The sequence below is a fragment of the Citrus sinensis genome, chromosome 7 (genome assembly GCF_022201045.2).
Source record: "Citrus sinensis cultivar Valencia sweet orange chromosome 7, DVS_A1.0, whole genome shotgun sequence".
Lineage (NCBI taxonomy): Eukaryota > Viridiplantae > Streptophyta > Magnoliopsida > Sapindales > Rutaceae > Citrus > Citrus sinensis.
The window spans coordinates 24,490,817-24,512,359 of NC_068562.1; the positions used below are offsets into that span (position 1 = coordinate 24,490,817).

At 34.4% G+C, this 21,543-nt stretch overlaps 2 protein-coding genes across 3 annotated transcripts in view; both read left to right on the forward strand.

Annotated features, from left to right (window-relative positions):
- The first annotated feature begins 8,547 nt into the window (after nucleotides 1-8,547).
- LOC102618167 (callose synthase 5) overlaps nucleotides 8,548-21,543 on the forward strand; it is a 44,857-nt gene continuing 31,861 nt past the window's right edge. For both annotated transcript variants that reach the window (XM_052444448.1, XM_052444447.1), the window contains exon 1: nucleotides 8,548-8,924. The gene's annotated coding sequence lies outside the window, so the exon portion shown is untranslated. The remainder of the gene's footprint in view (nucleotides 8,925-21,543) is intronic.
- On the forward strand, nucleotides 20,148-21,530 carry LOC102617884 (stemmadenine O-acetyltransferase-like). Its single transcript, XM_006464583.3, has one exon. The coding sequence runs from the start codon at nucleotides 20,148-20,150 to the stop codon at nucleotides 21,528-21,530; it is 1,383 nt and encodes a 460-aa protein (XP_006464646.2).

Genomic DNA, 21,543 nt, shown 5'->3' on the forward strand with positions numbered 1-21,543 from the left:
TATGGTCATTTAAAGGAAACTGTTTATATGGGACAACCTCTTGGGTTCATTGACTCCACTTGTCTGCTGATTAACACTAAAAAATGTACGTATAATAAGGATAAAAGTATTAGTTTTTCACTTAAAGTATTGATTAATGCACTCATAACTTATAAATTATATGAATGCTCCCCAAATAATTTTTTGTGTTAAATTAATTCGCAATATGTTAATTTTTATCTTGTAAATATTTTTCAAAAATAAAGATAGAATTGGAATTGAAAATGGGAACAAAAAAAGACTGCTGGAGCAATTTGGAATGTATTATTGAGAAGATGTAATTAACAAATATTAAATAAAAATCAAAAAATGAAAAAAGAAGAATGAGCAACCATGCCCGTGATGGTCAGGTGGCCATCTTGCCACTTGACCATTACACATTTCAAAGAACATGTAATATATAATAATAATTAAGAAAAAAGATGCACCCCTTGCCTATAAAAAGGCAAGGGATGCAAGCGAAGGGGAGCGGAGAGACAAAAGCGGTAGAGTTGAGTATTCAGAAGCTGAGAGAGAGAGAGAGTTGTAGCCAAGAGAGAATTGGAGAATTTCTTTCTTTTTTTTTTCTTTTCTTGTTTCATTCTATATCGATTTTCCTTGTAACATATTTCAAAAGTTTATCAAATAAAAAGAGTGTTGTGCCTTCTTTCAATATGAGTGGCTAATTTTACTAAGCTGAGCTGAAGGGTGAAGCTCAAGGTTTCAAATTATTAAATTTATTTCTTTCTCAAGTGAGTTTTTAAGTTTATTTTATTTTTTTCTAGTTATTTTATGTCATGTTAATTTATAGATTCTCTTGGATCTATATAGTATTTTGACATAATGTTGACACATTAATACAGTTGTGGCACATTATGTACTTTATTCCATATTTATCCACACATATAGTTAGTTAAGAATTAAATGAGATAATAATTAACTGGTAAAAGTGAGGCTAAATATAAAAATGAGAGAGTATTATTAAAATTATAGTTTAAAAACTGAGAGTGGAGTTCGGATCAGATCGGATTCGGGTTATATAGGGTTCGGATTAGATTCGAGTTATTGGGGTCAATTCGAGTTGGGTGAAATCGGATCAAATAGGGTTCGAGTTAATTCGGGTCTAAGCAATTTGGAGCTAATTTTCTTTGCCTTTAATATGAATCCCACCTAAAAATTCATCATAAACATTTAACAAATACCAATTTGTTGTAGAGATTAGAGAATTTTTAATTTATCCAAGGGCTAAAACATAAAGGCAAACCCGCCCAAATCCATTAATTCACATGAAAAATAATAATAATATTAATGATAATAATAATGTTGACCAATGAAATTTCAATTCAAAGACCCTCTTGTCACCTTGCTAACTAAGACCTTTCTCTCCCACCTTCCTTGTCCTCCCTCATTCATCCATCCATTCATTTCAACCAACAAAAAAAGAAAACTACTATAGAATTAAATTCAAATGGTTGAAAATTAAAAATTAACACAAAGCACAAAAAGATTATTAAAAAAATCCACTTAATAGTTAATATTACAAATTGATTCAAATAATTGTTAATTTAATTTTATGAAACTTTTTGAAATCGATATTTCCAATTTTCTGCCATAATATTTATATATGATCAAGAATTCAAGATGCATATTCCATAAAAGAAAACCAAGAAACTAATGTAATTATTTAATTTATAATAGCTAATTATCCATTGGCCAAAATAATATAATATTAATTACATATATGTATCTTAAATTCTTAATTCTTATTATAAACCCCTAAATTTTATGCCCACATTTTATGTACTTAACCACTTAATATTTACTTATTGGTTATCATGCAATTAATTAAATTGATTAATTTTTTGTTGAAGTTGAAACTTGAAACTACTGCAATTAAATTGGTTAATTTTTTGTTGAAGTTGAAACTACTGCACAAGTACACATATCATGAAATATATAAATATAATTTATATTTAACATAATATTTAATTTTAATTTTTAATCTACCATTACTATTCATACAAAAAAATCAATTATTAATAAGTAACAAAAAATTAATGCCTGATTTTTTTCATTTTATTGTTAAAATTTAACAATATATAATTATATATTATTAACATACAAAATTGCAATTAACATTTCACTTTCTCATATAACATATAACAATTATAATTAATGCATATATATTATATACCATCACTTAATAAGTATCAACGGGCCGGATTCGGGCTTCCAAAACTCAAAGACTTTTTTAAAGCCAACAGCCGAGATCCAAAATGCAAATAGAGCTTGAATCGGGGGCAGCTTGTTGGGTGGATCTTCAATCGGACCAAGTGATGGTGGAGTGGAGGATTGAAGGCTTGAATTCGGTGCTTGGTTGCAGCAGATCCGTTGATCAGGTCACGATATTCACGAATCAGCTTCGGCTTCAGTTGGCGTCGTTCTTGGCGGCGATTGCTACGTGTGGTGGCCAGATGAAGCTAGCTCCGTGAACTTTGCATGTGTGTTTGCTGCGTGTGGTGAGCGACGGAGGCCGTGAATGGGTGTGGCATGTACGTTGTCGATCGGCAGTGGGCTGGTTGCTTGTGCTTGAGTGCTAGTTTGTGTGTGTGCTAAGCGTTAATGGCAGACTTGGCTTTGTTCTTTGTGAGGGACGTGAGGCAGTGAGGGTTTGTGTGTGTTCTTTGTGAATTGTTGTTAGTCTTGTGATTTGTGAATACTGACTTTGTGTGTGTGTTGTGTGGTGTTCGTGATTCTGTGTACTGTAGTACACTAGTGTAGTGTGTGAGTGTGTAATTTTTGGCTTTGTTCTTTTTTTTTTTTTTGTCTCAACCCGATCGGGTTTCACCCAATCCGATCATGATCCAATCGGGTTGAGACAAATTCACCCGATCAGGTTTTCTTCACCACCCGATCCGATCCGAACCCGAAATTTTTCGGATCAGGTCGGGTCAAATCCGATCAGGTAGGATATTTTGCCCACCCCTAATTTCAATATTGTTTTAGCAAATAATGGGGAAGTGTTGTGCATTAGGTAGGCCAATGAAACAATAAGATATAAATGTTTAATGTTATTTTATAGGCGCCTCATTTTGACTTTTTGTCGATTCATTTAGGAAATTGGAAATAGGATCCTCTGTTAGAGTCCTGATTTAAGATTTATAAATTTTAAAAAAAAAAGTAATGTTAGGGATCTCATTATTTGAGTTGTAATTAATGTGATACTCATTTAGTGCATAGTAAGATATTAATTTGATCAATTATAAAACTCACTATCTAATAGATGAATAATATATAATCGTTGAGACTCAAATTAAAACTCAATTGTTAGGATCTCAATCATTATTGATAACAAAAATCATTATGAATTATTTATAATAAAAAATATTCACTTATTCAAATTTACACCATAATTATTAATCATGTAAAATGTATTTTCTCTAACGGAAGATATTTGAATACTAAGATTGGTGAAAACTTTAAGCACAGACAAAGATGAGTGGACCCTAATGCCCAAAAAAAATTAAGCCTAATTCGTTATTAATAAGGCCCATTTTATATCTTCATCAAGGTATTTTTAGACTTTTTTCCTATAGACAGTGACAGTGACCGATCCAGCTCCTGACTAGTGGAAGCTCAAGCTCCTCGGAGAAAATAAAATTTTAAATTTTAAAAAAATTACTTGAGTTTCTAATTAGACCCCATTAAATCTATCAAAAATATCTCTATAAAGTATAAATTAATAAACCTCTAAATGTTAAACTTTAAAAATTATAGAAGCCCACAATTTAATTAAAAAAAATAAATGTCCATCATAAATTATAGAAGCCCACAATTTAATTTTAATATTCTTTAAATATTTTAAACTTAAATCTATTTTTTTTTTTAGATGTTATAATTGCCCACAGCGAATCACAATTTTAATATTTAATCTAATCTAATCTAATCTAATATTTACTTTTGATTTGCTCCGATTTAACTATTGTGTTATAAAGGGAATAGTCCACATTTATAAAGTGCCCACGCCACCATTGAAAAAGTTAATTTTGAATCTAAATTCGATTTTATTTGTAACAATTTTGTATTAAACTATTAATTTGTTCATGATAGTTTGTAAAAGAAGTTTGTATTCCTTGCATGTTACGTTACTTACTAATTTAATGTATGTGACTTTTGTAATAGATATTAATGTAAGATATATTTCGAACTTTACTTTTATTTGAATTTTTTATTTTAATATGATTAACTCAAAATTAAAAAAAAAATGTATTAGTTATTCGGGGATCGGGGATCCCCTGTTATTATTCGGGGAGGAGATGGAGATTCTCTCAAGTAATTCTGACGGAGACGGTGAGGGGACGGGGACATACGCAAAATATCGGGGATGGGTACGGGGAGATCGGTCCCCTCCCCTCCCCATTGCCATCCCTGATCATAACTCATGTAGTTGATTTTATTATTATTGAATTTAGTCTGTTAAATCTATTAAAATAACCTCCATCAAATTATAAACCCATAAAACTTCAATCTTTTTCATACTGTCATTATGTAATTTTGTTTTTATGAGGTTTAGCTCCGACAAATCATTTTTCTGAATCCGCTGTTGCTGTTTGTTATGCTATTGTGGGCTGCTCTCTTTTCTCATGTATGGTTTTCTGTTTGCTTAGCATTCTTTATTTGCTTGGTGTCGTCAGGAACTCAGGATCCTTTACTTCTGGCTTTATGGTGCGGCATTGTTTGGGACTGTACTGCCTTTTGCTTTGCGGTGGTTGGTCTTTCGTTGGACTATTTGACAGCATGGTTTGGGTTTTACGTTTTAAATTTCAAAAGTCTATTTATATATTTTCATTATTTTGGTTATCTCTTTGTTTGTTGTTTCTTTTAATTGCTCCTCGGCCTGTCTCTAGTTATATGCTTCTTTTGAGATTTGTGTCCTTCTGGTTCTGCCATTTTCTATAACTTTTTCTTATAAAATTCCACCAAATTTCATTTTTAAAAATACTAAGAATATTACTGTTAATTATTTAATTTCCCAAAATATATCATTAAGAATATTATTGTTAATAATTAAGAATATTACAGCAATTATTTTAGTTCCGTCGAGTTTTATACCCTCCATCTTTTCATTTCTTGATGATTCATGAAAGCAGGAAATATAGCCTTTAGTGACATATGTTTTTGCAATAGTTGAGTAGCCGTCGAAAAAATCTTAAAATTACTTAATTATTAATAACATTCATTTTAATTCCTCAAATAATCCTATCCTCTTCCTTCTCATTGAACCCTAAAATAATCTTTCAAAAAATTTCATGACCAATAATAACATTTGGCTAAGATATAGATTACAACTCAATAGACAAAACTTTCCATAACCAGTAAATGCACTTAATAAACTTGCATGACTAATAACCCTTCACTCTTCATCAATGAAAGTACTGAATACCCCTTTAATTGCTAGTTCTGTGTGTAGAAATTTTTATCACTAATAACAACAACAACAATAATAATATATTAATTAATTAGAATAATTATATAATTCTATTAATTAATTATAATAATAAAAGACTAATTAATTATAATAACTTTTTGAATTGAGGACAAAATGAGTGTTCATGATTTTATGGGGGCAAAATGGTCAATCTTGCGAGTAGGTGATTGATTCTCACCCCCCTGCCTTGGGAATCAATCTCTCATTCTCCATTCTCAAATTCGAGTGAGCCCCATGATTCTAATACCAATTCCTGCCTCCATTTTGTGTAGTAAACACCGTCAACAATTCCAATTTCCAATCCGGGAAATAAACGCACAAAATTATATAGGGGTTTACAAATTCTCATGACAAGAAGTATAACACTAAAATTACAAATAAAGTCAACATTGTTAGGGCCCATTTGGGATTGCGTTTGGCAAACTGAAATGTGATTTTGAAAATCTAAAAGCTAATTTTAGTGTTTGGTAAAAAAAAATCAGATCACTTTTGACAAAATTAACCTCTCCTACAACTGATTTTGAAAAGTAGAGAATAAGTAAATTTTAGATTTTGATTTCGAAATCAATTTTATCCTTTAATACAATTCCATAAATATTCTTAAAATTATTACCTAAACCCAAAATTATCCTTATTCAAATTGGAAACAAAATCAATATTTTGATACATTTTTATTATAATTTATCAATATCAATTTATTTGTCAAATTATTATTAAATTTTTTTCACTATATTATAAATTTAATTATCAAATTTTTAAGATAAAATAAAAAATAAAATCATTATATAATAAATTTTATTTTAGTAAAAATTATTATAATACACAATTAAAAATATTATATGTACATTTTTTTATATGTAGAAGTAATTTTATCCTACATTATGTACATTTTACTCATTTCTTTTCTCTCAGTAGTTTAAAAATAAAATTTACCAAACGTCCATAACTGTTTTCAAAACTTACAGTACTTCTGAAACCAAAATTTACCAAACACTTGATTGATTATTTTCATAATTGATTATTTCTACAGTATAGCTAACAATAATTATTTTAAAAGTTACAACATTTTCAAACTAGCCCTTATAATGTTAGGGAGATTTTAACTTATTTTAAAATATCAAGAGTTAATACTCATTTTTCCTTTAATTATAATAAACTCAATTATCTTATAATAGCTAATGAAATTTACAATATTAATGATATTGTAATTGTAAAATCTTAAATGTTTCCATTATTTGTATCGACAAATACATATACATATATATATATATAGAGAGAGAGAGAGAGAGAGAGAGAGAGAGAATCACGCAAATTTATTTCCTTTATTTGTATTAATAATTAATGTTGTTTCCATATGGTTTCAATTAAAAACTTGTTTTTCCTTATCGAAAAGGTTGTGGCAAATTGCAATAAAAATATAATTGTTTCCATCAATAACTATATTGATTCCATATATATGTATAATTACACAAATTTGTTTCCATTATTATTATACTTGACTACAAATTTGTTAAATTGGTTCGATTATATACATTGCTATATTTACCCTTTTTTAGCCTTTGAAACTTTAAAACTTATTGACTAATATTTCTAATAGGAAATCTTTATATTAAAAGAAAATTGAATATATTTTTTTAATAAAAATCAGGATCAAGGCCCGGGCTAATGCCATCCCATGGGGCATTTTTTATGCATAATTTGATGCGGATTGTGAGCAGATAATATTGATGATATTTTTGGATCGTTAATTTTACGAGAAGTTATGAGAGTGAGAAAATTTTTAAATTAGTTTTTTAGTTCTTACATTTTTTATGATTTAAACTCAAATAGCTAGTTAAATAAAACTACTTAAAAAGTACTTAGCAAGACAATATTGAAGATTGAACTTTACTTACAATTTCTTACTTAACGTGACAATCTGGAAATACTAATTTTGTTTTCTATAATAACTAATTAAGAGAATAATTTCAATATTTCTAACTTTTACACTTTATGGTATGAACTTCAGAAAAATTGACTATCAATATTAGTTTTAGTTTTATTTCATTTCACACCCTTATTATGTATCTTATAGTAGATACTTAATTATGATAATTTCAATTAAAAAAATGCCTAGTTTTACATTTAGAAGCAAATCGGACTTTTAATTGAGTTCCATTTGTTTAGAGGTATATATAATTTACATTAAAATGATTTCAACTTGTCTCACTACACAATTATGTCAGTATGCAACTTGAATACAACATGAATTGTACAATATCATACCCCATTCTAATTGATTGAGTGAAAATTTAAAATTATAAAAATAAATCATATAATGAATGTAGTGTTTTTATTCAATCAATTATATTATTTGGACTTTATACCGGTAACTTATACGATACCACAAAATACAAAATTAGATAAAAATGAAATTACAAAATTCGCCCTAAACCGACATATACCGGACTTCATTCTGTTGATTCGAATATTACCATCGTCGTCTGATCGATTCAATGATCTCAAACCTCATATCCCTCATATCTAGAGATGGCAATTTTTCCCGATGGGATGGGATCATACGAGATCCCATCCCATTTGAGACTAGATTGGCACATATTTTTATCCTATAAAAAAATTTTGGGACGGGAGTGAGATATTTTTTTATCCCAATTACATATGCGGGACGGGAGTGGGATTAACAAATTCTGTCCATCCCGTCTCATTACCGATTAAGAATGAAAATTTTTTCAATTAGGATGGGATCCTGCAGGATCCCATCTCTTTTGGGACGGGATTGAGACATATTTTTGTCCTAAAAAAAATATAAAAACGGGACTGAAATATTTTTTCATCACATTTGTATATATAGGATGGGATTGGGATTGGTAAATCCCGTCCCGTCCCGTCCCATTGCCAACCCTACTCATATCCAATCAGATTCTGCCATGTCAGATAAAGGTCAAAGGGTCCCACCAAATATAATCACACACCATTGACATTTGACAACAAACAAACAGAATACAGAAAGAAGAAATAAAAACGGACATCCAAGCAATCATCCCGCGTACCGCCCCGGAAAGAAGCGTTCAAAAAGGAAAAAACAAACCCAAAACCATCGCCAACGAAAACCGTCGGTTCCTCGCCACGTGTCAATCCAACAAAACCAATTACAGAATTTCGTTAAGTCTCGTCTCTCCGGCGCTGCGTGCTTCTCTCTCCCCATTTATTGCGCTCGTCTTTCCTTAGACAAGGTTAACTAATCATTAATACGACAACAATTTTTTCCATTTGCCATTTTTCATTTTTCATTTTCTCTTTTCTTTGTTTTGTTTTTTGTTTACACTTATCATCTCTTATAGATATTTCATTTCAGGCGAAGGCGATTTTAATTAGGAGATCCATTTTCTGTTTGCCTTACTCCTAATTTAGATCAGACGTACGTAAGCTTTGTTTTTAATTCGTTTCATTTCTTTGTTTGTTTCCCGAGAAAATTATTTCTTAGGAAAATTTTCTAACCTCATCCGGAGAAGTTAATAAACCTGTTTTGAGTAGTAACAGATTCTTCTGGAATTCAGGTCTTAGTTTCATTTCTTGTGTACTCTTTGTTTGCTGAGGAATTAATTCAAACGAAAATTTTCTCTACATACGGAATCACTCTGTTTACTAGATATTTGTGTACGTGCGGAATCATTTCGAGTTTAATTTCTTTTGCTATTGTACATTTATATAATCTCTTTTAGATAATTTCTCACTAGATATTTGCTAGTTTAATTTGTTGCGTTTGTTTTCCGAGAAAACATGTTGAATTAATTTTCTAGCTAGATTCAGTTTTTTTTTTTTTTTTTTGGCGGAGAAATTAGTACACGTGGAATTACTATTCTAGCCAGTATCATTTCTTTTGTTTGTTTGCCGAGAAATTAAAACACGCTGAATTAATTTTCTAGCTAGTTTCACTTCTTGTGTTTGTTCGCCGAGAAAACAAGTTGAACTAATTAATCTCCAGTTTCTTTTAATTCTTGTGTTTATTTGCTGAGGGAGAAAAACGTTTGAATCAATTTCTAGTATATATGTGTTTGTTTGGTGATGATAACAATATAGGGATCCAGCAGTAGGTAGAAAATGTCGAATATGGATGCGGAGCTGACGAGGCGGCCATCGAGAAGCGCCGCCATGACAACATTCTCAACAGAAGTGTTTGATAATGAGGTAGTTCCATATTCACTCGGCTCCATCGCCCCCATCCTTCGCATTGTGATACAACTCTGCAACTCAGAGTTTATATCACAGAGCTACACTGTTTGGAGTAAGTGCTGACTCCCGCAAAAAGAAGCAAAAAGAATGAAAATTAATGGAGAAACAGAGATTGCAGGAGAAGACGGAGAGAGAAGACGGAGAGAGAAGAAGAAATATTTTTCATTTCCTGTCCTTCTTTTTATGACGTGTTCCCCTCTACATATATCTTTTACCCCTCAACATTACACGTGTAACTAACCAGCAAATGAATGATTCAAAGTAAAAAAAACAGTCACAGCAAAATAACAAAATCACAGCTGCCATCTTTTCCATTCTCTTTGTGCCTTCTCGAATATTCTTTAGGTGATGTAATCTTTGAAGTATGTTGGTGCCCTGCGCATACGAGCTGGACCTTTTGTGTGCTCCTTAACCAGCTGGGCTTCTTCCTCTGTAATCTCAGGCAAGGTTGTATCATTCCCCATCCCTTGAAAATTTACCTTGTCCTCAAGGTGAAGCTCGGGATATAACTTGTAAAACTCATCATAAGCCTCCCAAGTAGAATTTTCGGGGGCACAATCAGACCATTGCACCAAAACTTGACGAAGCTCCTTCCCTTGTTTAAGTATCGAGCGCTCAGCACAAATAGTTATAGGAGAAGACAGGGGCTTGTTGTTCACACTTATAGGAGGCAGTGAATGAATATTAACATGAGAATCACCAACATAAGGTTTGAGTAAGGATATATGGAAAACAGGGTGAATTTTGCTGCCAACGGGCAATTCTAATTTATACGCAACAGAACCAATCCGCTCCAATACCCGAAAAGGCCCATAGTAGCGCTTTGCCAACTTGTGAGAAGTGCGGTTGGCAACAGATGATTGCCTATAAGGTTGTAGGCGTACCAGCACTTTGTCACCCACCTGCAGTTGCAATTCCCTTCGATGCTTGTTAGCTTTTTGTGCCATTCGGTGCTGAGCTTGATGTAAGTTTGCTCTCAGACAGCGCAATAATTCATCTCTTTCTAACAGCAGGTCTTCTAATGCTTGGATTGAAGTAGAGCCCTTGGAATAGCCAGGAATAGTAGGAGGTAATCGTCCATAGAGAGCCTGGAAAGGTGTCATTCGCAAGCTACTATGATAACTGGTGTTATAACAAAACTCGGCCCATCCCAAAAAGGTTGACCAAGACTGAGGTTTGTCTTGGCTGAAAGCTCGGAGATATTGCTCGAGGCCACGGTTTACCACCTCGGATTACCCGTCGGTCTGTGGATGATAAGCGGTACTGTGGCGTAAGGTGGTGCCACTCAATTCAAATAATTTTTGCCAAAAATGGCTCATGAAAATAGGATCTCGGTCTGAAATGATTGAACTGGGAAAACCATGTAATTTGACTACTGATTCAGTGAATAACATAGCTGTCTTGTGGGCTATGAATTGATATGGCAATGCTCCGAAATGGGCTGATTTCGTCAAACGATCGACCACAACCAAAATAACTTCAAAACCTTTAGAATTGGGTAGCCCCGTAATAAAATCCATAGTCAATTCATCCCAAACAAGTGAAGGAATGGGAAGAGGCTGGAGTAATCCTGCAGGAGCTTGGGTGATATATTTAATTTGTTGACAAGTAAGACAAGCAGCAATATACTGTTCCACATCAGCTCGCATTTTGGGCCAATAAAAATTAGAAGACAATCGAATCAAAGTTCTTTTAATGCCTGTGTGACCCGCCATTGGAGTGTCATGGAATTCTTTGAGCAATACTGGTTTCAAAGATGAATGTGGGCTGATGTAATAACGGTGGCGAAATAATAAGAACCCATTGTGAACTGAGAAATCTGGGGAAAGTGTTCCAGCCGCCAACTTCTTATGGAAAAGTAACATGTCATCGAAGGTTGCATTTTCCTTTAGCAAGGTTTGTAATAAATCAGTAGAGGGTTGACTAACCATTGCTAAACATAGTGCTGGAACCATTTGTGAGTCCGGAGGTGTATCTTCATGTACACGGGACAGTGCATCCGCAGCTTGATTCGAACTTCCAGCCTTATAGTCAATTCTGAAATGGAATCCTAATAACTTTTGGATGTAAGCCTGCTGATCAGGAGTTTGGATTACTTGTTGAAATAATTCTTTAATGCTTTTGTGATCTGTACGAATGATGAAAAATCTGCCGAGGAGATATTGTCGCCATTTTAGCACGGCAGCAGTAATGGCATGTAGTTCTTTGATGTATGTCGACGATGCCCGCAACCGCGGTCCCAATTTTTTGCTGAAATAAGCTATGGGGTGACCCGCTTGCATTAATACCGCTCCAATGCCCACATTTGATGCATCGGTTTCAATGACAAATTCAGATTCAAAGTTAGGTAGAAGCAATACAGGGGCTTTTACCATGGCATCTTTCAATTGATGAAAAGCTTCAGTGGCTGCCGTATTCCAACGGAAGGCATCCTTGCATAATAATTCGGTAAGTGGAGCTGCAATAGTTGCATACCCCTGTATAAACCGACGATAATACCCAGTAAGCCCCAAAAATCCCCTCAGTTGCTTCACTGTTTTGGGCAAAGGCCAATCCACCATAGCTGTAATCTTTTGAGGGTCGGCTTGAACACCATGAGCAGAGACTATATGTCCCAAGTAAGCAATGGTCTGTTGACAAAATAAACATTTGGAGAGTTTGGCAGAAAATTGATGTGATTGTAAACGCATCAAAACCTGCTCCAAGTGATACACATGATCAGCCAACGAAGAACTATATACCAAAATATCATCAAAAAAGACTATAACAAATTTGCGCAAAAAAGAAGTAAATAATTGGTTCATTGTCGCTTGAAAGGTGGATGGGGCGTTGGTCAATCCAAAGGGCATGACCAGAAATTCGTAATGCCCTTCGTGCGTCCGAAACACTGTCTTGTATGTGTCACGTTTATGGACTCTGATTTGATGATATCCCGCTCTCAAATCCAGTTTGCTAAATACCCTTGCACCACTAAGTTCATCAAATAATTCATCAATGGTAGGGATTGGAAATTTGTCCTTTACTGTTACTGCATTCAAAGCACGGTAGTCAACACAGAAACGATATGTGCCATCTTTCTTCCTTACTAACAACACTGGTGAGGAGAAAGGGCTATGACTTGGTTTGATAATTCCCTGCTCCAGCATTTCATGAACTAATTTCTCCATCTCATTTTTTTGAAACTGAGGGTAACGGTATGGCCTGACATTGACGGGTTTGCAATTAGGAGTGAGGTGAATTTTGTGGTCTATATTTCGTTGGGGAGGGAGGCCAGTCGGTGGAGTAAAGACTGCCTTATATTTATGGAGGAGAAGATAAATAGATTCTGGCAAAGAAGAGGGTAAGTCGATTTCAAAGGTTGAGGATGTGGAGTTGGGACTATGGGACTGGGATGTGTTACTGGAGAGGGAATGTAGCTCGAATAAACTGTCAACTTCCTCGCTATGTATCAACGCGTGGAATTGATGAAACGAAATCATATTAGGGAGTCGAATAGGATCACCTCGTAATATGACTTGCTTACCCTCCCAAAAAAATTCCATAGTCATCTCTGAATAATCTGTGGAGACACGCCCAAGGCGTTGAAGCCACTGGATGCCCAAAACTGCCTCCGGTCCCTCAATTGGTAAAACAAAGAAATCCAAGCGAAACTCATGGCCTTGAATAATAAGTGGCACTTCCGGGCAGTGAAAACGACAAACCAGGAAATCTCCGTTGCCGATATAAACTCTAAAAGTTGAGGTGGATTGAATCGAAAGACCAAGCTGTTCTGCTAGCTGCGGCTTGATGAAATTGTGAGTACTGCCGCTGTCTATGAGAACATGGAATTGATGTCCGTTAATTTCACCCAAGACGCGCAAAGATCGTGGATTGGACTGTCCAGCCAACGCATTCAAGCTTGAAATGTCAGCGGTAACCACTTCCTCTGTTTGCTCAATGGCATTCATATTCTCCCCCAGGTCACACTCTTCATCATCAGTACCCATCAACAACAAGAATTTGCTGCGGCAGCGATGGTTTGCACTATATTTCTGATCACAATTATAACATAACCCTTTTTCTCTTTTATCCCGTAACTCAGCTGGAGTAAGTCGACGGATTGGTAAATTTGGGGTTGGTAATAATGGAGGTTGAGATGGTGGTTTTGGTGTAGTAATAACAGGGGCAGCAAGAGTATTGGTATTTTTAAAAGTGGAAGAGTTTGATAAAACAGGGGAAAAATTTTGCGGAGCTTGCGGTGTAGTAGGAGACCACTTTGACCAAGAACGACTGGTTGTTTTAGCTTCATCAGATCTAGCCTCATAAGCTCTAGCAAGAGCAAAGGCTTCCATGAGCGAAGTAGGTCGAGTAAACAAAAACTCACGACGGATATCAGGTTTTAAACCCGTGATAAAGAAACTAATTAACAAAGGCTCAGATATACCAGTAACTTTGTTCATTAAGTCTTCAAAAGCAGACTGAAATTCCGCAACTGTGGTGGTCTGTGTTAACTTTGAAAGATTTCCTTGATGGTCTTCATACATGGAAGCTCCAAAGCGACTCTTAAGGCTGACCAAAAAACTTCGCCATGTGGTTAAGAGATTGTTAGCCTTCATCCATTGATACCAAGCAGCGGCTCTCCCTTCCATGTGAAACGATGCAATGCGAAGACGCAAATTATCTGGGGTCCCATGGAGGTCAAAAAACTCGTTGATGCGAAAATCCCACCCGGTCGGATCAGAGCCGTCAAACTTGGGGATGTCCATTTTCATGGAACGTAAAAGCGGGGAAAAATCTGTGCCCCCAGCAGAACCCTCTGTAAACGCTGACACCCGCTCCGATGGTCGTGAAGGGCCACTCAAAACGCCGACAGATCCACGGATTTGAGATTGTAAGTCCTCAAAACGGGAATCTACAGTGGACATGTATTGTTGTAAGGTCTGATGCACAGAGAGTGTTTGCTTCTCCAGGAGCTCCTTCATGGCGGAAAGAACTTCAGAATCAGTCGTCTTTGTTGTCTCGGTCATGGCGGATTTTTTTTTTTTTTAGAAGGAGAAGAAGGCAATGAAAGCACCAATTGATACAACTCTGCAACTCAGAGTTTATATCACAGAGCTACACTGTTTGGAGTAAGTGCTGACTCCCGCAAAAAGAAGCAAAAAGAATGAAAATTAATGGAGAAACAGAGATTGCAGGAGAAGACGGAGAGAGAAGACGGAGAGAGAAGAAGAAATATTTTCCATTTCCTGTCCTTCTTTTTATGACGTGTTCCCCTCTACATATATCTTTTACCCCTCAACATTACACGTGTAACTAACCAGCAAATGAATGATTCAAAGTAAAAAAAACAGTCACAGCAAAATAACAAAATCACAGCTGCCATCTTTTCCACTCTCTTTGTGCCTTCTCGAATATTCTTTAGGTGATGTAATCTTTGAAGTATGTTGGTGCCCTGCGCATACGAGCTGGACCTTTTGTGTGCTCCTTAACCAGCTGGGCTTCTTCCTCTGTAATCTCAGGCAAGGTTGTATCACATTGCCACCGAAGTCGAAAGCGAACGCCCGCGAGTCGCCTATCTCTGTACGCTACTGGTTCTGAGTCACTTTACATGATACATTAATTACATTTTATAAGTACTTTCTGAAAGTGCCTTTTGCGTCTTGTTTGTTTTGGTGAAATAAAAGGTCGGTTCTATGCATTTGAGAAAGCGCATAGGTTGGACCCGAGCTCCAGTGGCCTTGGTGTGACAGTTCAAGATATCTCTACTGCAAAGACTAGAGAGGGTACTTGATTTACACTTTATTACTACTTTGGATTGGCTTACCTATGGTTGTCCTATTTCAAAATGTATTTAACTTATTTGCTTTCTATTAAAAGGATTGCTTTAACCATCTTCTTTTTAACAAAAGAAGATGACAGTTTGAATATGTAATATTATGTTAAATATTTTTAAAAAATTCATTAAAATATGTTAAACTGATAACACGATTACAAGTTTAACTCATTTAAATAGTAACATGGCATTAGTGTTTGGAAATGTAGACAAAGGTCATGAACAAATGGGGCTATACCTATATTTTCTTGACACCCCTTTCGCAACTGTTATGGCTGCTTGTTTCCCATTTTGCTCCCGCCATGAGAAATAAGCAAATTCTCTGCGAGGGAGTACCGTAAGTAAAAAGGAATATTGACCAAGGCGAGTCCCCTTTTGATTCTATTATCATTGACGGGTGGTGTCTATTTTCCTGCTTATTGTCTTCGTTGATGTGCTTCCTTTAAATTTCTAAAGTCCAGACTCTTATCAGATTATCCGACTATAAATCGTTAGTTAATTACATCAATAAAGTTCTTCATTCACACTTTGACATAGTTTACTTGAGAAATCAGAAGAACTGATTTGAATTACATTATTGTTTGACAGGACAATGCATCTAGTCTTGCATCCCGGGTTAAGAAGACTGATGCACGGGAAATACAAAGCTATTACCAGCAGTACTATGAACATTCTGTCAGAACGCTGGACCAGGGGGAGCAAGCAGACCGGTACTTCAATAATTTGATTTTCTTCCCAATTTCATTATTTCTTTTTGGTGTGATTGTTGTTCACCTAAAACGTTATTCAGTCTACTAATTGACACGTTGGTTCAAATTTGTTGGCAGAGCTCAACTCGGCAAAGCCTACCCGACAGCCGGGGTTCTTTTTGAAGTTCTTTGCGCTGCTAACAAGACTGAGAAAGTCGAAGAAGTTACAAGGCAAGAACCTCCTAAAGAGAAAAATGGAAGTGTAAGGTCCATCTCACTTTGGTGGACCAAAAAGGTTGATGTTCAAAAACATTTGCTTGATGTGTAATTATTCAAAATGTTGGACTCACATGAAATTAACCAGAAAATATAGAAAGGAAATAAGTGAAGAATTGCGAGAGTTGTAACCATTTCGTGAATTGGGAAGATGTCATGAGAGAGAAAGAGGTATTTTTGGGTTTTGGAATGTGATTTTAACTTTGATTTCTCTCAAATTTAGAGGGTAAGTTCCTGACATCGCTCTCTATATTTCTACTGGTGGTTATATGTATTTTATTGTAAGCTAAGATAGTTGAATCTTGACGTTGTTAGCTTCTAGTGTTATCTGAAAAAGAATTTATGTTGTAATCCTATTAATAGTGGAAGTTTATATTGGACTACGGTCCCGTGGTTTTTCTCGATTTGAATTTTTCACGTAAAAATCGGTGTCTCTTATGGTTGGTTTTTGCTTTGGATTTATTGGTTTATTTTTCTACCTATTTATTTGTGGTACACATCCTATTTTAATTAAACAAAGAGAAAAATAGTTTTGTTTCCACTTAATTTGCAACTGCTCTTGTGAGTCCCTTTCCTAATAAAGTGGTATCAAAGCAAGATTGTGTGTTTTTATTACTGGTGTGGTTGAGATGGAGGAGTCTTCAACGTTCATGATTAAATTGAAGTCATGGAATTATGGTATTTAGAAGTTTAAAATGAAAGATCTGCTTTAAATGAAAGACTTACATGAAACTATTGAAAGTGACGAAGCTAAACTTGCTGATTTAAGAGATAATTGGAGGGCCACCACATTCCTAAGAGTATATTCTGCCACACAAATTAATATGGTGACCGACACCCAATTTAATCTCTTGTTTTTATATTAAAGTTTTTGATGTTGCATGAAACACGTTTCTACATTGAATTGCAAATAATATAAAACGAATCCATCTTGTTTGTGCTTTTCATAGTTTCCTATCCTTTCTACTTGAACGAGCAGTATTGCTAGTGATGCGAATCCCACAATGAAACTTTGAAACCCACACTTAATTTGGAGTTTCAACTTCCCAAGAAAGTTCTAAACAAATTTATGATAAACAAAACCTTGACCCAATGCTTAAGAAAACATGAACCAAAGGTATAGAGAATGATATTGACGCCACACTCAAGAAATAGATGAGAAGGTGAGTGATAAGTCTAAATTTAGAACGCCACAAGAATGCAAATTCTTGATAAGTTCACTAGTTCTCAAAAGAACCAAAGAAAGAATAATCTTTCAAATTCAAATAACATTAATCTCTAATATTATTACATAGCAAGGTTGCTGAATTTAAATAAGCTAAAAGAAACCCAAGATCTTAAAAATACAAATGGAAACATTGGAACAACCCTCCAAGTAGGTTTGTCAAAGGATGTTTCAAAAGTCTTCACCAACCCACCATAATTAATGTTATCTTTGACAAACTTAATGCTAGCCTACTATAATTAATGCTATCATTGACAAATTTAATGTTAGCACACCATCATTGATGGTAGACTTACCTTACACATTGACAAACTTAGAAACAAAACAAACAAATGAAGTTGAAAAATAAAGGAGTCGTTGAAAATCCCAAGTCTGAACAAGCTGTAATGAATTGGTCATAAATCCTTCTAGAGAACTCCAAATCCAGCTCTGTAAAATTTATTGGAAAGCTAACTTAATTATCTTTCCAACGGTATATAGGTTGCACATTACTTCTGGCTCAATCAATACAGTTTTTATTCCGAATTTGACCTTTCTGCATTTGATACAAATTGTGTATTTGGCTGCCTAATAACTTGAATAATGACCACAATGCCTTGTCTTCTCTTCAAGCCCAATTCATGATGTCTTGCATCTTGAATTGCATTCTCAATCCATATTTTCTCAATTAATCCATTTAAAGAAGTTTGCATCTTTTTGGCTCTTACTCTTGTAATTGGGCCTCCATGAATGTGCAAAGGATCACTTGAAGTTTTAATAGTATTCCCTTGATGGTTCTCATCAGCTAGGATCGCCGCACAGTAATCTTTTATACTTAAATTATAAAGTTGAGGATACATTACTTGTATCTTTAAGACTCATATACATCAATTATTTGATGAGTACTATTGTCAGGGAACTCGATATTTGAACATTAAGTTCTAATTAACGTAGTAACACCACATCAGGGTACTTATTAATGTTAACATAATATGACAATTTCAAAACTTAAGTTGAAGCTCAAAATTTGAAATTCCTAGCATTATTGTTATCTAATATGTGTTAAGTGTTTAATTGACTTTAATTTTCATATTTAATATAATAATATTACGTCATAAAAAAAAACAAGACACATCATATAACATGTCACTTAAGATCTAAACTATTTATCACAACTGTGTATGTGGGTCATCTCGCATAAAATATTGTTGAAAATAGCTGTATAATTTGGACGTTGAAAAGAAACAATCTTTTAGATGAAGAATAAAAAACTATAAATAAGAATTTTGTTTAAATTTAATTTCGAATGGGAGAAACAACTACGTTATGCTACAGGAGCCAAGGCCCGTACTTTGTCTTTTATTAATTAAGCCGTTGGATTTAATAGAAATACATCCAACAGCAAATTATCTATTTATTAATAGTTTATTTATAAATACTAGAGTACCTCTGTGTACATTATACTATTCTGTCACTCTTATCTTGTGTTGTTATTCATTTTAATGTCGTTACAAATGCTATGTGATTGTCATTAAAATAGATATTTCACCTTTTAAAAAATAAACTAGGTTATGCTGTAATTCATATTGTATATACTTGATGATTATACTTCAAAGTGTGTGTACTAAATACAATCATCTGATTTAAATACATTGACAATAATTCTTATGCTTTTTCACATTACGTTTCGGGGTCTCGTTTAATAATTTTTCACAAACACCTAATTAGGTATATTTAGGATAGCAGATTTTTTTTCATTTTTTTTTTGAAGAAAAAAACTCTAAACTAGATTTTAAAATAATATCTTATCAAAATTGACATGTATGTTATTTGATTATTAGTTTTTGTAATTCGTTCTTATATATGTAATTTTTATTTAGTTATTAATAATTATTTAATTCATTAATATTTTTTAATGTATGAGCAAATATGTATATATAATAATACACAAAATTATTTTTAATTCGTATATGTATATATGTTATTTTTGTGACTTCAATTTTCAACAGTATCCCCAATTCGATCCCATGGTCTGAATTTAAAGTTAAAAAGTAGTACTTAAGACTTCATCTATCCACCAATATAGGGCTTTATATAATTTAATTTCACATGCTAATAATGTGTTATAGATGTGAATAGAAAGTATTCAATGTTTACAAAAAGTTGCAAACAAGAGTGGAAGGTGTTAGGTGAAATTTGATAATGAAAAACAAATGAAAGGACACCATATGCGGACCCTCGAATGGGCTCGAGAATTAGATAAAATAATGGCAAAAGAAATTAAATACTACCTTTCCCATCTTAATAAAAAAAAAAAAATTAAATACTACCTTTAAAAGGTTACTTGTACTACTTCTAATGTTTTCTATAACTCCTCAAATGTCAAATATATATATCAATCAATTTGAGAAAGCTCTGATAAAAAAAATGGAGGTAGAAATAATTTCTAGAGAGAGCATCAAACCTTCTTCTCCAACACCACATGACCTAAAATCCCACAAGCTCTGTCTCTTGGATCAGTTTCGGAGCAACATCTACGTTCCAAGGGTCCTATACTATCCCCTCAACCAAGACGACCTTTCATCCACCATCGATATTGATCATATTGTCTCAAAGAGATTACAGCAACTGAAGCAGTCTCTATCAGAAGCTTTAGTTCGCTTTTACCCACTCGCCGGAAAATTGACTAACAACTTTTCCGTTGACTGCAACGACGAGGGGGTTTATTTTGTAGAAGCCGCAGCCAAAATTCATCTCAATGAATTTCTCATACAACCCGATCACAACTTGATCTATAAATTCTTTCCGGTAGATGGAAACGAACAGAGAGGCCAAATAGCAGGAGCACACGTGGCTAAGGTACAAGTAACATCATTTGCATGTGGTGGTCTTGTAATTTGTGCATGTATTTCACATGCGTTTGGTGATGGCACAAGTTTTAGCTCGTTTATGAAGGCTTGGGCTGCTACAGCTCGTAATAAGACTTCGGAAGAAGAAGCCATATATATATGTCCTAATTATGATGCTTCATCTTTGTTTCCTCCTAATGATGGTGATTTGTTTCATCAATTGAAAGCCACCTCAAGAGCCTCGTTCGGTCGATTTTTTGAAACCGGTAAATTTGTTGTGAGGAGATTTGTATTTGATGCCAAAGCAACAGCTGAACTGAAAGCCAAGGCCAAAAGCTCACGCGTTCAGAATCCAACACGAGTTGAGGTCGTGTCAGCAACCCTTTCCAAGTCCGTAATGACTGCCTTCAAAACAAGGTCAGGTTCCCTCAAACCCACTTTACTGTCCCATGCTGTGAATTTGCGTTCAAAAGCAAGGCCACCGTTGTCAGAAAATTTGATTGGAAACATCGTTTGGAAAACAAATGCGTTATGCACAGAAGAGGAAGTAGATTTGGATGTGCTGGTGTGGCAGCTGAGGGAAGCATTATCGAAATTTGATGGAGATTTTGTGAAGAGCCTACAAGGTGTTGGAGGGTTACTGAAACTTAGTGAAGATATTAAATGTGAAGCTGAAGCTTATTCTGATGCAAAGAATAAAATTATGTTTAGCAGTTGGTGTACTTTTGGTTTTTATGGCATTGATTTTGGATGGGGAAAGCCTATTTGGGTGAGTGGAGCTTGCTTGGGCGGATCGATTGTCCAGTCCTCACCTACAATTATCCTTATGGATTCAAGATCTGGGAATGGAATTGAAGCGTGGGTGCTTTTGCTCGAAGAAGACATGGCTTTGTTAGAAGTTGATGAAAAGTTACTTGAAGTTGCCACCATTGATCCAAGTCCCCTGAAGCTTCCCCAGTAACACAACTGAAGGA